The sequence below is a fragment of the Heptranchias perlo genome, chromosome 2, assembly GCF_035084215.1.
Source record: "Heptranchias perlo isolate sHepPer1 chromosome 2, sHepPer1.hap1, whole genome shotgun sequence".
NCBI lineage: Eukaryota > Metazoa > Chordata > Chondrichthyes > Hexanchiformes > Hexanchidae > Heptranchias > Heptranchias perlo.
This window is the reverse complement of record NC_090326.1, coordinates 9,331,770-9,346,438: the sequence shown is the minus strand read 5'-3', so window position 1 is coordinate 9,346,438 and position 14,669 is coordinate 9,331,770. Positions and strand designations below refer to the sequence as shown.

General features: G+C 46.1%; 1 protein-coding gene across 2 annotated transcripts in view; it reads right to left on the bottom strand.

Moving 5' to 3' along the window:
* Positions 1–14,669, bottom strand: part of LOC137335032 (sodium-dependent neutral amino acid transporter B(0)AT3-like) — a 71,426-nt gene that overhangs the window by 49,687 nt on the left and 7,070 nt on the right. Inside the window, exons 2-3 of one of the 2 annotated variants that reach the window (XM_068000120.1) lie at positions 4,543–4,683; positions 565–702 (exon numbers count right to left, since the gene is read on the bottom strand). In XM_068000120.1, the coding sequence (XP_067856221.1) occupies positions 565–702; positions 4,543–4,683 (279 nt within the window). The remainder of the gene's footprint in view (positions 1–564; positions 703–4,542; positions 4,684–14,669) is intronic. The other variant, XM_068000121.1, reaches the window with a different exon arrangement.

The window sequence follows — 14,669 nt, the reverse complement described above, 5'->3', positions numbered from 1 at the left end:
CGACAAGCTCACAACACCCACCTCCTGCCCGACATAACACAGGAACAGGAGGAGGCCATTCAGCCCCTCGGGTCTGCTCCACCATTCAATTAGATCGTGGCTGATCTGTATCTTAACTCCATCTACCCGCCTTGATACCTAACAAAAATCGATCAATCTCAGTCTTGAAAATTTCAATTGACCCCCCCCCAGCCTCAACAGCATTTTGGGGAAGGGAGTTCCAGATTTCCATTGTCCTTTGTGTGAAAAAGAGCTTCTCGATATCACCCTTGAACGGCCCAGCTTTAATTTTAATGTCAGATCCCCCCCTCAACCTTTTAAACTCAAGGAGATACAAAGCAGCAGGTTTCTGCACCCTATCCTCATAATATAACTCTTGGAATTGGACACATTAAAATTCAGCCCCAAGTGTTCATATTGTACTCGATCCAGCAATGATCTACGCTGATAATGGGTGCATAAAAAAACATGAGTTTCATTACCTCACCATGACAGATACAAAAATAGAAAACACTGACACTACGCGTCACTGGATGATTCATTAAATGTTGCTATATTTTTAACCTGTTTTATTGTCGTTGAAAGGACAATTTTTCCATGGTAGTGGTTCCTCGAATGAATGAAAAAAGTACCAGAGTGTCCATGCAAGGATGGTGTTATAGTACAATCCCACCAGGAAGGAGATCAGCATGGAGGAAATGCCTGGAACATAATAAATGAAAGGAAATTGATCAAAAGAATTGCAAGAGTTTCTTAAACGATTGGCACTAGAAATAACGAGTGAGTTACAAGGCATTTTATACTGGAATTGCAGCTTAAAAGTACAAGCATAAACATAATGGAACATTAATTGCTGTTCACGTTAGCAGGTAAGCCTCATTGTAGGAACACGGGCTTTTACCTCACTTTAACAGCTGCTTGGTTTGTAGAATCTATCAACTAATGACCAATGAGTACCTACTTATCCTCTTCACCACTGTTGTAAAAGGCCCATTCACACAAGTACAATTAAATATGTGTTTTCACTGGGTTCAACAGATACGTCACATCTTTCAAGGATTCGGATTGACAGGTATTGAAATTGAAATCTTTTAATTTTTACAATGGAGAATACTTTCCAGGAAAGTTATGAAATTGGGCTAATCAGAAACAGATTGCAAACCCCGAGATTACTCAGAGATGGGCACGTTTTCGAATGGCAGATGAAGATGTGTTGATGATTGTAGAGTGGTCCGTTGGATTTGAGACAAATAAGAGATGGACTTGGTGTAGATCCTCTAGCTTCTCTCCCTGTGGCTCTCCAGCACATGGCGTTCAAAAATTAAACCAAATGGACAGAGGGCAGCAGCAACCATATTTGTTAAGGGTGGTGTCAATTTGAAAAGCAGACCAGACTATCAAGATGGCACGGAGTGAAAGAACATAGTTGTTTACCTAGGATGCCCTGCATAGTGAAGTCTTCATCTGTGCCATTTGGCAGAGGGCAAGCAATTCTCCTGAGGTCAAAGAGTCAGATGTCGATCACCCAGCAATTTGTGGTGAGGAAGAGATATGGCGTGAGTTGTGAATTGCCACAAATTGCTGGACGATTTGCACCGCTCTGCCGTTAGCCTCGCAAAGACAGGATCTCGCCGTCAATCACCCCGTGAGTGGCAAGAAATTGCTGGATTGAGAACATAAGAAATAGGAGCAGGAGTCGGCCATACGGCCCCTCGAGCCTGCTCCGCCATTCAATAAGATCATGGCTGATCTTCGACCTCAACTCCACTTTCCCGCCCGATCCCCATATCCCTTGATTCCCCGAGAGTCCAAAAATCTATCAATCTCAGCCTTGAGTATACTCAACGACTCAGCATTCACAGCCCTCTGGGGTAGAGAATTCCAAAGATTCACAACCCTCCGAGTGAAGACAGCTTTATGCCATCAATGTGTTTGAATCTCACCGCAGATATTTTGGGCTGGTATTTCATGTCCCAAGGACCCTGTAAATGATGTGATTTATGGTCCTGAGAACCCTGGAGGCCCAGAAAGGGAACAATTGAAACTGTGGATTCTCACTCCTGCAGGTGGTAAATTGTTCCTAGAGATTTTTTTAATTTTAAATTTAAATGTAAATTGGCCTCAATATTAACCCCCTCACGATGGGTGGGAGAGGTTCGTGGAGGGGGATGGGGGTGGGTGATGGCTAAAGACTTAAATTCAGGGAACGTGATCCAACATGCTGCCCATCCACCGTGGAGAGGCGGGACACGTCATTAACATATTTAAATCGGGCTCCCACAGTGCAATTGGGAGCCTGATTTAAATTTCACAGCTGCTGTGTGGGTTTCCCAGGGGTCGGAAAACCCGTCAGTGAAAGGGAGGTGGGATCAGCCGACTCCACAGGGTAAGTGCCTTTTCCAGCACTCATTGTGGGCCAGGAGGAGCAGGACCCCTCAAGGAAGCCTTTGGCCTCCCCCCTGCCGATTGCGGCCTCTCTCTTCCCACTGGCCGCGATCTCTGACCTCCCCATTGCCCAGGGACCATCCTCAAGGGAAACGGAACAAAAAAAATGATGATGCCGTTAAGTTCGGCAGGACCTCTGCGCCCTGGCCTTGCCAGGTTCCTCAGCCATTCTCAGCCTCCCCCCCCCCCCTTTAAGTATCGGGGCCTTTATTTCTACTTCTGTACCTAATTTGACTCTAATTAACCCTAGTTCCTTCTCCGTTGTTCCCTCAGTTTCTTTCTCCGTCCTTAAGTTTAACTGGTTAAGGAGATAGACTGTTGGTCCTGTCATTCACCAAGGTCCCAGATGCTGCGTCGATCTCACACGTCCCACAATTTGCGGCAAAAAATAATATAACCTGAAGGATGAGGGAGAAGAATTGAAATCACGGTGCTTCCTGTGAGATGCCCCACTCCAGCAAACTCTGGGCCATTGTCTCCCTTGGTGCTCCCTTGTGTCAGTAATAGCTGCATCATGAAGCAGTGTTACACAATTCTTCATCGTCATTAATTACTATTTTATATTTGCTATCATTATTTGAGACGTGAATTGATTTGTTTAGTCTTTGAGATTAGTTTGTATATTTGACCCCTTGTTAATATTGATCTGGAAATTAATCTGCTGCTTGTAAATGATTGATGTCAACAACCAACCTCATAAAATGGGCTCTTTTAGTTCAAAAGGTCAGTTTCTATTTTGCAACACAAACTCTTGTTGTGATCTTACCTTGGACATTAGAGGAGCTGGGAATTACAAATACGATCGTTTCTAGGACGTTGAAGATGTTAAGATCATAACAACATAAGAAATAGGAGCAGGTGTAGGCCATAAGGCCCCTTGAGCCTGCTCTGCCATTCAATCAGATCATGGCTGATCTTCGACCTCAACTCCACTTTCCCACCCGATCCCCATATCCCTTGATTCCCTTAGAGTCCAAAAATCTATCTATCTCAGTCTTGAATATACTCAACGACTGAGCACCCACAGCCCTCTGGGGTAGAGAATTTGAAAGATTCACAACCCTCTGAGTGAAGAAATTCCTCCTCATCTCAGTCCTAAATTTCCGACCCCTTATCCTGAGACTATGCCCCCTAGTTCTAGACTCTCCAGCCAGGGGAAACATCCTCTCAGCATCTACCCTGTCAAGTCCCCTCAGAATCTTATGTTTCAATGAGATCACCTCTCATTCTTCTAAACTCCAGAGAGTATAGGCCCATTCTACTCAATCTCTCCTCATAGGACAACCCTCTCGTCCCAGGAATCAATCTAGTGAACCTTCATTGCACCGCCTCTAAGACAAGTATATCCTTCCTTAGATAAGGAGACCAAAACTGTACACAGTACTCCAGGTGAGGTCTCACCAAAGCCCTGTACAATTGCAGCAAGACTTCCTTACACTTGTACTCTAATCCCTTGCAATAAAGGCCAACTTGCCATTTGCCTTCATAATTGCTTGCTGTACCTGCATGCTAACTTTCTGTGTTTTGTGTACAAGGACACCCAAATCTCTCTGAAAACCAACATTTAATAGTTTCTCACCATTTAAAAAATATTCTGTTTTTCTATTCTTCCTATCAAAGTGAATAACCTCACATTTCCCCACATTATACTCCATCTGCCACCTTCTTGCCCATTGTCTAGATCTTTGCAGTCTCTGTGTGCTCCTCACAGCTTACTTTCCCACCTAGCTTTGTATCGTCAGCAAACTTGGATACATTACACTTGGTCCCTTCATCTAAATCATTAATATAGATTGTAAATAGCTGAGGCCCCAGCACTGATCCTTGCGACACCCCACTAGTTACAGCCTGCCAACCTGAAAATGACCCATTTATCCCTACTCTCAGTTTTCTGGCCATTAACCAATCCTCTATCCATGCTAATATATTACCCCCAATCCCATGAGCCCTAATCTTGTGTAACAACCTTTTGTGTGGCACCTTATCGAATGCTTTTTGAAAATCCAAATATATGACATCCGCTACATCCACAAATGTTAATTTGCTAAATAAAAACAGCACTTTATTTTAAAAAAAATACTACATGGAAAAGCTTACCGACTCCTCCCAGGTAGGGGGAAATGGAATTCCAGACACCAATACTACCTTTCCGGAGACACTGTCCGATTGCTAATTCAAGGTGAAGGAGTGGAATTCCCACGATGATCAGTGCAATGACGTAAGGAATTAAAAAGGCTCCTGTGGTCACAAACAGTCCGAACAAAGAAAGAACTTCAGCAAGTTTCATTTATTGACAGGATCGTGCCTTTCTTCCCCCTCTGTAATCCTTCACCTCTTTGCACTTGTTGGGTTTTTTGACCGTTTTTTCCACAGAAAGAATTTGGGAAAATGAGTTGATTTTAATTGTGTTTTAAAGCAAAGTGTATTTACACAAGTTACAAAAGGCACGGAGATTACTGATGGTTAAATTGCTAATGAGTTGAGGTTTGATGTTGTTTCCCTGTACACTGTAAACAATGAGCACTTTCTTCACGACCGATAAACAATTCACAACCATTGTGGTGGGAAGTTTCTGATCCTTTTTGGCTACGAACAGAGGGATATAAAAAATAGATACAGAAACACAGGCAGGATTTTTAAAGCAGAGTGGTGTGAAGATAGTCAGACCCAGCAAAGGCTGCAAGAAGGTTAGAATGAAGGAAACTAGTTAGAAGTTACTTTGTTTACGCCTAGCAAATGGACCCACTAATGTGGGTAACTTGTTCATTACTTTATTAATACGTGAAGGCAAGTTGTACTGATTGAAATACGTGAAACCAAACATAAATGTTTGCTCTGTATGTTCACATGGTGTAAAATAGCAGGTGATCGATTTGTATCTGGCCTTGACTCACCAAGAATTTTCTCTGTCTGCCTTCAAAGAGATTGAAGGAGCACATGTGTGAAAGACACGAATAACAAGTTCAGATCACTGGAGGATATGCAACTGGGTTACACCATCCTATAGTTAGATATTCTAGGGGGTTGGAGTACAAGTGGAAGGAAGTCTTGCTGCAATTGATCAGGGCTTTGGTGAGACCACACCTGGAGTACTGTGTACAGTTTTGGTCTCCTTATCTAAAGAAGGATATACTTGCCTTAGAGGCGGTGCATCAAAGGCTAGATGAGAGTGTTGTTCTATGAGGAGAGATTGTGTAGAATGGGCCTATACTCTCTGGAGTTTAGAGGAATGAGAGGTGATCTCATTGAAACATATAAGATTCTGAGAGGACTTGCCAGGGTCGATGCTGAGAGACTGTTTCCACAGGCTGGAGAGTCTAGAACTGGGGGTCATAGTCTCAGGATAAGGGGTCGGACATTTAAGACTGAGATGAGGAGGAATTTCTTCACTCAGAGAGTTGTGAATATTTGGAATTCTCTACCCCAGAGAGAATTGTGGATGCTGAGTCATTGAGTATATTCAAGACTGAGATCGATAGATTTTTGGACTCTCGGGAAATCAAGGGATATGGGGATCGGGCGGGAAAGTGGAGTTGAGGTCGAGGATCAGCCATGATCTGATTGAATGGTGGAGCAGGCTCGAGGGGCCGTATGGCCTACACCTGCTCCTATTTCTTATTGGGCAGCACGAGCCCATTCTGAAACATGCAAAGTTCAGACCAACCATGGGAGTGTATAGCACTGCTGAGCCCGAGAGAATATCTAAGGCAAGACCTGAAACTTGTAGCAGTTACCTGGGTCACTGACTTACAATGGTGACAATGGCAATTCAAAATATTTCAAATTTAAAAGTGAGATGGACAGAAACAGTGATATTTGAAACATCAAAAGAAGCTGAACTTGACCGTCAAATGGGAAAGTGAAAGATCGGTGTGGGGGCGGGTGGCGGGTGGCGGGTGGCGGGTGGCGGGGGGTTTTGGCTACCGCCTGAAATAGGCACAGCCTACAGAACAGCCACACCCCCAAGCCTGAAGCCAGCGTCAGGAGGCCCAAACCACTTTCAGCTTCATTTGAATTTGGCTGGAAGTTGCGGGCGCTCTGATGTAATATACCACACTCATTGTCGTTCATGTATCCTAACTCTGCTCAATTCAAGACCCATCTCACCATCTTCTAACTCATACATTCCCTTAAAGCGTCAGCTTTGGCTCAGCTGTAGCACTGTCGCCTCTGAGTCAGCTGGCTGTTGGTTCCAGCCCCACTCCAGAGACTTGAGCACTTAATGTGAGCTGACACTCCAGTGTAGTACTGGGGGAGAGCTGCACTGTCAGTGGTGCCGTCTTTCACAAGAGGTCTTAAATCAAGGTCCCATCTGCTTTCTTCGTTGGACGTTGAAGATCCCATGGCACTATTTGAAGAAGAGCAGGGTGGTGTCCTGGCCAATGTTTATCCCTCAACCAACATCACAAATAGAAAACAGATGATCCGATCATTTATCTGATTGCTATTTGTGGGATCTTGCTGTGCACAAATTGGCTGCCCAATTTCCTACATTATAACAGTGACTGCAATTTAAAAGTGCTTAATTGGTCGTGCAGCACTTTAGGACATCCTGAGGTCATGAAAGGTGCTATTTAAATGCAAATTCTTTCTTTTTTTAACAACTCCTGTTCCTGTGTTCCTATTAAACTGCAATTAGCACTATAGTAGATATTGATATCCTGGATTCAGCTGTTGGCAAACTCCAGTGAAATCTTTAGCCTTAGAGGCTTTAACTGAGCCAAAATTAAAGCATAAAGGGAGCTTAATGAGGCCGTGTAGCACCTGTTATTTCGGCGCAGCGGGCGGACTGCGCATCCGCATCACAGGCTGTCAGCTGGAGGAGCCCTAGTTAAAGGGGCAGTCCTCCAATGGCTGCTCTTGGAGCAAACACCCACACTGCACAATGGAGCAGCCCAGGGGAAAGGCTGCTCCTAGATTCAATGATGCTTCACTCCAGGTGCTACTGGATGGGGTGAGGAGGAGAAGGGATGGGTTTTACCTGGCGGACGGGAGGAAGTGGCTGCCTCTGTCACTAAGAAGGCCTGGCTCGAGGTGGCAGAGGAGGTCACCAGATCAGCAACATCTCCCCCAGCTGGATCCAGTGCAGGAAGGGCTTCAATGACCTAACCAGGTCAGCCAAAGTGAGTACATTTACTCATTCTCCTACATTCCATCTTCCACATCACCGCCCCCACCCCACAACTCATTCTGCACTGCCAACACTACTCTATCACATCACTCCTCACACCCACTCTAACCTCATCCTCATCTTACCTGCACTTACTCAACTCCGTACTCACCCCTCCACTACCACTCAACCCAATCCTCATACAATCTCATGGTTCTGTCTCATACTCACCCTCTGATGCATCTCTTTCACGGTCAGCCGCACCCAAACCAATACATTCATCGGTTGGCCACATCACCATCACTCACTGACGTGTCTGCACTTTCTCCCCTTTTAGGAGAAGAGAGCTCAGAATGCACGGGAGAGGGCGAGGACCGGAGGGGGGCCGCAACAAATCATCATCCTCACAGACGCGGAGCACGAGGCACTGGAGCTCAGCCGAACCCTCGAGTGCCTGTCCGTCAGGGACGCCGAGACTGGAACCCGACAAACATCTGGTGGCAGAACTTTAACATTCAGCACACACAATATGAATTGATGTTAACATGCCTTGCCATCTTCAGCACCTCAGTATGCTCATCGCAACATGACACATCTGTGATATTAACGATTTGGAGGAGGGGACCGAGTGTAACATATCAAAGTTTGCAGATGATACAAAGATGGGAGGGATAGGGGATATAGACAGGCTGGGTGAGTGGGCGGAGATTTGGCAGATGCAATACAATATTGGAAAATGTGAGGTTATGCACTTTGGCAGGAAAAATCGGAGAGCAAGTTATTATCTCAATGGCGAGAAACTGGAAAGTACTGCAGCACAAAGGGATCTGGGGGTCCTAGTGCAAGAAAATCAAAAGGTTAGTATGCAGGTGCAGCAGGTGATCAAGAAGGCCAACGGAATGTTGGCTTTTATTGCTCGGGGGATAGAATATAAAAACAGGGAGGTATTGCTGCAGTTATCTAAGGTATTGGTGAGACCGCACCTGGAATACTACATACAGTTTTGGTCTCCATACTTAAGAAAAGACATACTTGCTCTCGAGGCAGTACAAAGGAGGTTCACTCGGTTAATCCCGGGGATGAGGGGGTGGACATATGAGGAGAGGTTGAGTAGATTGGGACTCTACTCATTGGAGTTCAGAATAATGAGAGGCGATCTTATTGAAACATATAAGATTGTGAAGGGGCTTGATCGGGTGGATGCGGTAAGGATGTTCCCAAGGATGCGTGAAACTAGAACGAGGGGGCATAATCTTAGAATAAGGGGCTGCTCTTTCAAAACTGAGATGAGGAGAAACTTCTTCACTCAGAGGGTGGTAGGTCTGTGGAATTTGCTGCCCCAGGAAGCTGTGGAAGCTACATCATTAAATAAATTTAAAACAGAAATAGACAGTTTCCTAGAAGTAAAGGGAATTAGGGGTTACGGGGAGCGGGCAGGAAATTGGACATGATTTTAGATTTGAGGTTAGGACCAGATCAGCCATGATCTTATTGAATGGCGGAGCAGGCTCGAGGGGCCGATTGGCCTACTCCTGCTCCTATTTCTTATGTTCTTATGTTCTTATGTAGATCACCATCCACTATAGATCACCGTCCACTATAGATCACCGTCCACTATAGATCGCCGTCCACTATAGATCGCCGTCCACTATAGATCACCGTCCACTATAGATCGCCGTCCACTATAGATCGCCGTCCGCTATAGATCGCCGTCCAATATAGATCACCATCTGCTATAGATCACCGTCTGCTATAGATCACCATCCACTATAGATCACCGTCCGCTATAGATCACCGTCTGCTATAGATCACCATCTGCTATAGATCACCGTCCACTATAGATCACCGTCCACTATAGATCACCGTCTGCTATAGATCACCGTCCACTATAGATCACCGTCTGCTATAGATCACTGTCCGCTATAGATCACCGTCTGCTATAGATCACCGTCCACTATAGATCACCGTCCACTATAGATCACCGTCCACTATAGATCACCGCCCAATATAGATCACCGTCTGCTATAGATCACCGTCCACTATAGATCACCGTCCGCTATAGATCACCGTCCACTATAGATCACCGTCCACTATAGATCACTGTCCGCTATAGATCACCGTCTGCTATAGATCACTGTCCACTATAGATCACTGTCCGCTATAGATCACCGTCTGCTATAGATCGCTGTCCGCTATAGATCACCGTCCGCTATAGATCACCGTCCGCTATAGATCACCGTCCACTATAGATCACCGTCCGCCATAGATCACCGTCCACTATAGATCACCGTCCTCTATAGATCACCGTCCGCTATAGATCGCCGTCCACTATAGATCACCGTCCTCTATAGATCACCGTCCGCTATTGATCACTGTCCGCTATAGATCACCGCCCAATATAGATCACCGTCTGCTATAGATCACCGCCCACTATAGATCACTGTCCGCTATAGATCACCGCCCAATATAGATCACCGTCTGCTATAGATCACCGTCCGCTATAGATCACCGTCCACTATAGATCACCGTCCGCTATAGATCGCCGTCCGCTATAGATCACCATCCGCTATAGATCACCGTCCGCTATAGATCACTGTCCACTATAGATCACCGTCCGCTATAGATCGCCGTCCGCTATAGATCACCGTCCGCTATAGATCACCGTCTGCTATAGATCACCGTCCGCTATAGGTCACCGCCCAATATAGATCACCGTCTGCTATAGATCACCGTCCGCTATAGATCACCGTCTGCTATAGATCACTGTCCGCTATAGATCACTATCCACTATAGATCACCGCCCAATATAGATCACCGTCCACTATAGATCACCGCCCAATATAGATCACCGTCTGCTATAGATCACCGTCCGCTATAGATCACTGTCCACTATAGATCACCGCCCAATATAGATCACCGTCTGCTATAGATCACTGTCCGCTATAGATCACCGTCCGCTATAGATCGCCGTCCACTATAGATCACTGTCCGCTATAGATCACCGCCCAATATAGATCACCGTCCGCTATAGATCACTGTCCACTATAGATCACCGCCCAATATAGATCACCGTCTGCTATAGATCACTGTCCGCTATAGATCACCGTCCGCTATAGATCGCCGTCCACTATAGATCACTGTCCGCTATAGATCACCGCCCAATATAGATCACCGTCCGCTATAGATCACCGTCCGCTATAGATCGCCGTCCACTATAGATCACTGTCCGCTATAGATCACCGCCCAATATAGATCACCGTCCGCTATAGATCACCGCCCAATATAGATCACCATCTGCTATAGATCACCGTCCGCTATAGATCACTGTCCGCTATAGATCACCGTCCGCTATAGATCACCGCCCAATATAGATCACCGTCCGCTATAGATCACTGTCAGCTATAGATCACCGTCCGCTATAGATCACCGTCTGCTATAGATCACTGTCCGCTATAGATCACCGTCCACTATAGATCACTGTCAGCTATAGATCACCGTCCACTTTAGATCACCGACTGCTATAGATCACCGTCCACTATAGATCGTCGTCCACTATAGATCGTCGTCCACTATAGAACACCGTCTGCTATAGATCACCGCCCAATATAGATCACCGTCTGCTATAGATCACCGTCCGCTATAGATCACCGTCCGCTATAGATCACTGTCAGCTATAGATCACCGTCCGCTATAGATCACCGTCTGCTATAGATCACCGTCCACTTTAGATCACCGACTGCTATAGATCACCGTCCACTATAGATCGTCGTCCACTATAGATCGTCGTCCACTATAGATCACCGTCTGCTATAGATCACCGCCCAATATAGATCACCGTCTGCTATAGATCACCGTCCGCTATAGATCACCGTCCGCTATAGATCACTGTCAGCTATAGATCACCGTCCGCTATAGATCACCGTCTGCTATAGATCACTGTCCGCTATAGATCACCGTCCACTATAGATCACTGTCAGCTATAGATCACCATCCACTTTAGATCACCGTCTGCTATAGATCACTGTCCACTATAGATCACCGTCCACTATAGATCACTGTCAGCTATAGATCACCGTCCACTTTAGATCACCGTCTGCTATAGATCACCGTCCACTATAGATCGTCGTCCACTATAGATCACTGTCCGCTATAGATCATTGTCCGCTATAGATCACCGTCCACTGTGGCAATCCCTGAGTTTAGATAGGCGCCCAGCAGTCCCACCCAAAACAGGGTGGGAGGCTGTTTAGATATGAAAATTGGGGCCTTCCACTTTGGGCAGGCGTCATGGTTGCATTGTTGATATTGCGACTATTCGGCACTCAACCCGAGAGTCTCTCTCATACACACACGCATGCACAAACACACATACACACACAATAGACACATGTACACATACCTTATCCAAGTATCAAACTCAGGAAGTCTTCTCAAATTCATGACGTCACTACAGATTGAAGAATTCTTATGCCCAGGAGTTTATTTTTCCATGAGAAAGTTTTTATTGAATTCAACAAAGAATTTACACATTTCTTTGTCTGACTGAACAGTATAGGTTGCTTGTTACTTAGCGATACATAAATTGAGGGTCTTATATAGTCCATACATTTTTGTAAATTATATATTAAGGTTTGACAGGACTTGCGTTGTCCCTTGATAAAGAGAGGGAGCATAGATGAAACAGGGAGGGTGGGCCATGGGACTGGGTGAAGTTTGGGAAAGGGGTAGCTTCTACAACTCTTTATGGAACCACAGAATCATAGAAAGGTTACAGCACGGAAGGAGGCCATTCGGCCCATCGAGTCCGCGCCGGCTCAATGCAAGAGCAATCCAGCTAATCCCACTCCCCCGCCCTTTCCCTGTAGTCCTGCAAATTTTTACTTTCAAGTACTTATCCAGTTCCCTTTTGAAGACCATGATTGAATCTGCCTCCACCACCCCCTCGGGTAGATCCTAACCACTTACTGTGTAAAAAAGTTTTTCCTCATGTCGCCTTTGGTTCTTTTGCCAATCACCTTAAATCTATGTCCTCTGGTCCTTGACCCTTCCACCAATGGGAACAGTTTCTCTCTATCTACTCTGTCTAGACCCTTCATGATTTTGAATACCTCTATCAAATCCCCTCGCAAACATCTCTGTTCCAAGGAGAACAACCTAGATTCTCCAGTCTATCGACGTAACTAAAGTCCCTCATCCCTGGAATCATTCTAGTAAATCTCTTCTGCACCCTCTCTAAGGCCTTCACATCTTTCCTGAAGTGCGATGCCCAGAACTGGACACAATACTCCAGTTGTGGCCGAACCAGTGTTTTATAAAGGTTCATCATGACTTCCATACTTTTGTACTCTTATGCCTCTATTTATAAAGCCCAGGATCCTGTATGCTTTTTTAACAACTATCGCAACCTGCCCTGCCACCTTCAACTATTTTTTTTTTTTCGTTCACGGGATGTGGGTGTCGCTGGCGAGGCCAGCATTTATTGCCCATCCCTAATTGACCTTGAGAAGGTGGTGGTGAGCTGCCTTCTTGAACCGCTGCAGTCTGTGTGGTGAAGGTTCTCCCACAGTGCTGTTAGGAAGGGAGTTCCAGGACTTTGACCCAGTGACGATGAAGGAACGGTGATATATTTCCAAGTCGGGATGGTGTGTGACTTGGAGGGGAACGTGCAGGTGGTGTTGTTCCCATGTGCCTGCTGCTCTTGTCCTTCTAGGTGGTAGAGGTCACGGGTTTGGGAGGTGCTGTCGAAGAAGCCTTGGCGAGTTGCTGCAGTGCATCCTGTGGATGGTACACACTGCAGCCACAGTGTGCCGGTGGTGAAGGGAGTGAATGTTTAGGGTGGTGGATGGGATGCCAATCAAGTGGGCTGCTTTATCTTGGATGGTGTTGAGCTTCTTGAGTGTTGTTGGAGCTGCACTCATCCAAGCAAGTGGAGAGTATTCCATCACACTCCTGACTTGTGCCTTGTAGATGGTGGAAAGGCTTTGGGGAGTCAGGAGGTGAGTCACTCGCCGCAGAATACCCAGCCTCTGACCTGCTCTCGTAGCCACAGTATTTATATGGCTGGTCCAGTTAAGTTTCTGGTCAACGGTGACCCCCAGGATGTTGATGGGGGATTTGGCGATGGTAATGCCGTTGAATGTCAAGGGGAGGTGTTTAGATTCTCTCTTGTTGGAGATGGTCATTGCCTGGCACTTATCTGGCGCAAATGTTACTTGCCACTTATGAGCCCAAGCCTGGATGTTGTCCAGGTCTTGATGCATGCGGGCTCGGACTGCTTCATTATTTGAGTGGTTGCGAATGGAACTGAACACTGTGCAGTCATCAGCGAACATCCCCATTTCTGACCTTATGATGGAGGGAAGGCCATTGATGAAGCAGCTGAAGATTCTGTCCTTGACCCCTCCAGGACATCCTCTCTCTCCAGTACTGCAATATTCTCCTTAATCATACTGCCACTCTCCCTCCTTTCTTTCCTTCCCTATCTTTCCTGAACACCTTGTATCCAGGAATATTTAGTACCCAATCCTGCCCTTTTTTGAGCCAGGTCTCCGATATCACCTTGACATCGTATTCCCATGTGACTATTTGCGCCTGCAGCTCACCAACCTTGTTTACCAGGCTTCATGCATTTACACAGATCCACTGCAAAGCAGTCTTAGACTTTCTTGTACTCTCTCTTTGTATGATCCCACCTAATACTGTACTATTACTTGCTCTAGTGCTATCTGTCTCTCCCAATCCTTTGTGCCCCTTGTTTCTCCTTTCCATTGCTACATCCTGGTGCCCATCCCCCTGCCAAATTAGTTTAACCCCTCCCCCCCATCACTACTGAACCTCCCCGCGAGGACATTGGTCCCAGCTCCGTTGAGGTGCAACCCGTCCGGCCTGTACAGGTCCCACCTTCCCCAGAACTGGTCCCAATGCCCCAGGAATCTAAAGCCCTCCCTCCTGCACCATCTCTCCAGCCACACATTCATCTGCTCTATCCTCCTATTTCTATCCTCACTAGCGCCTGGCACCGGGAGCAATCTGGAGATTACTACCTTTGAAGTCCTGCTTCTTAATCTCTTTCCTAACTCCTTAAAATCTGCCTGCAGGACCTCATCCCTTTTTC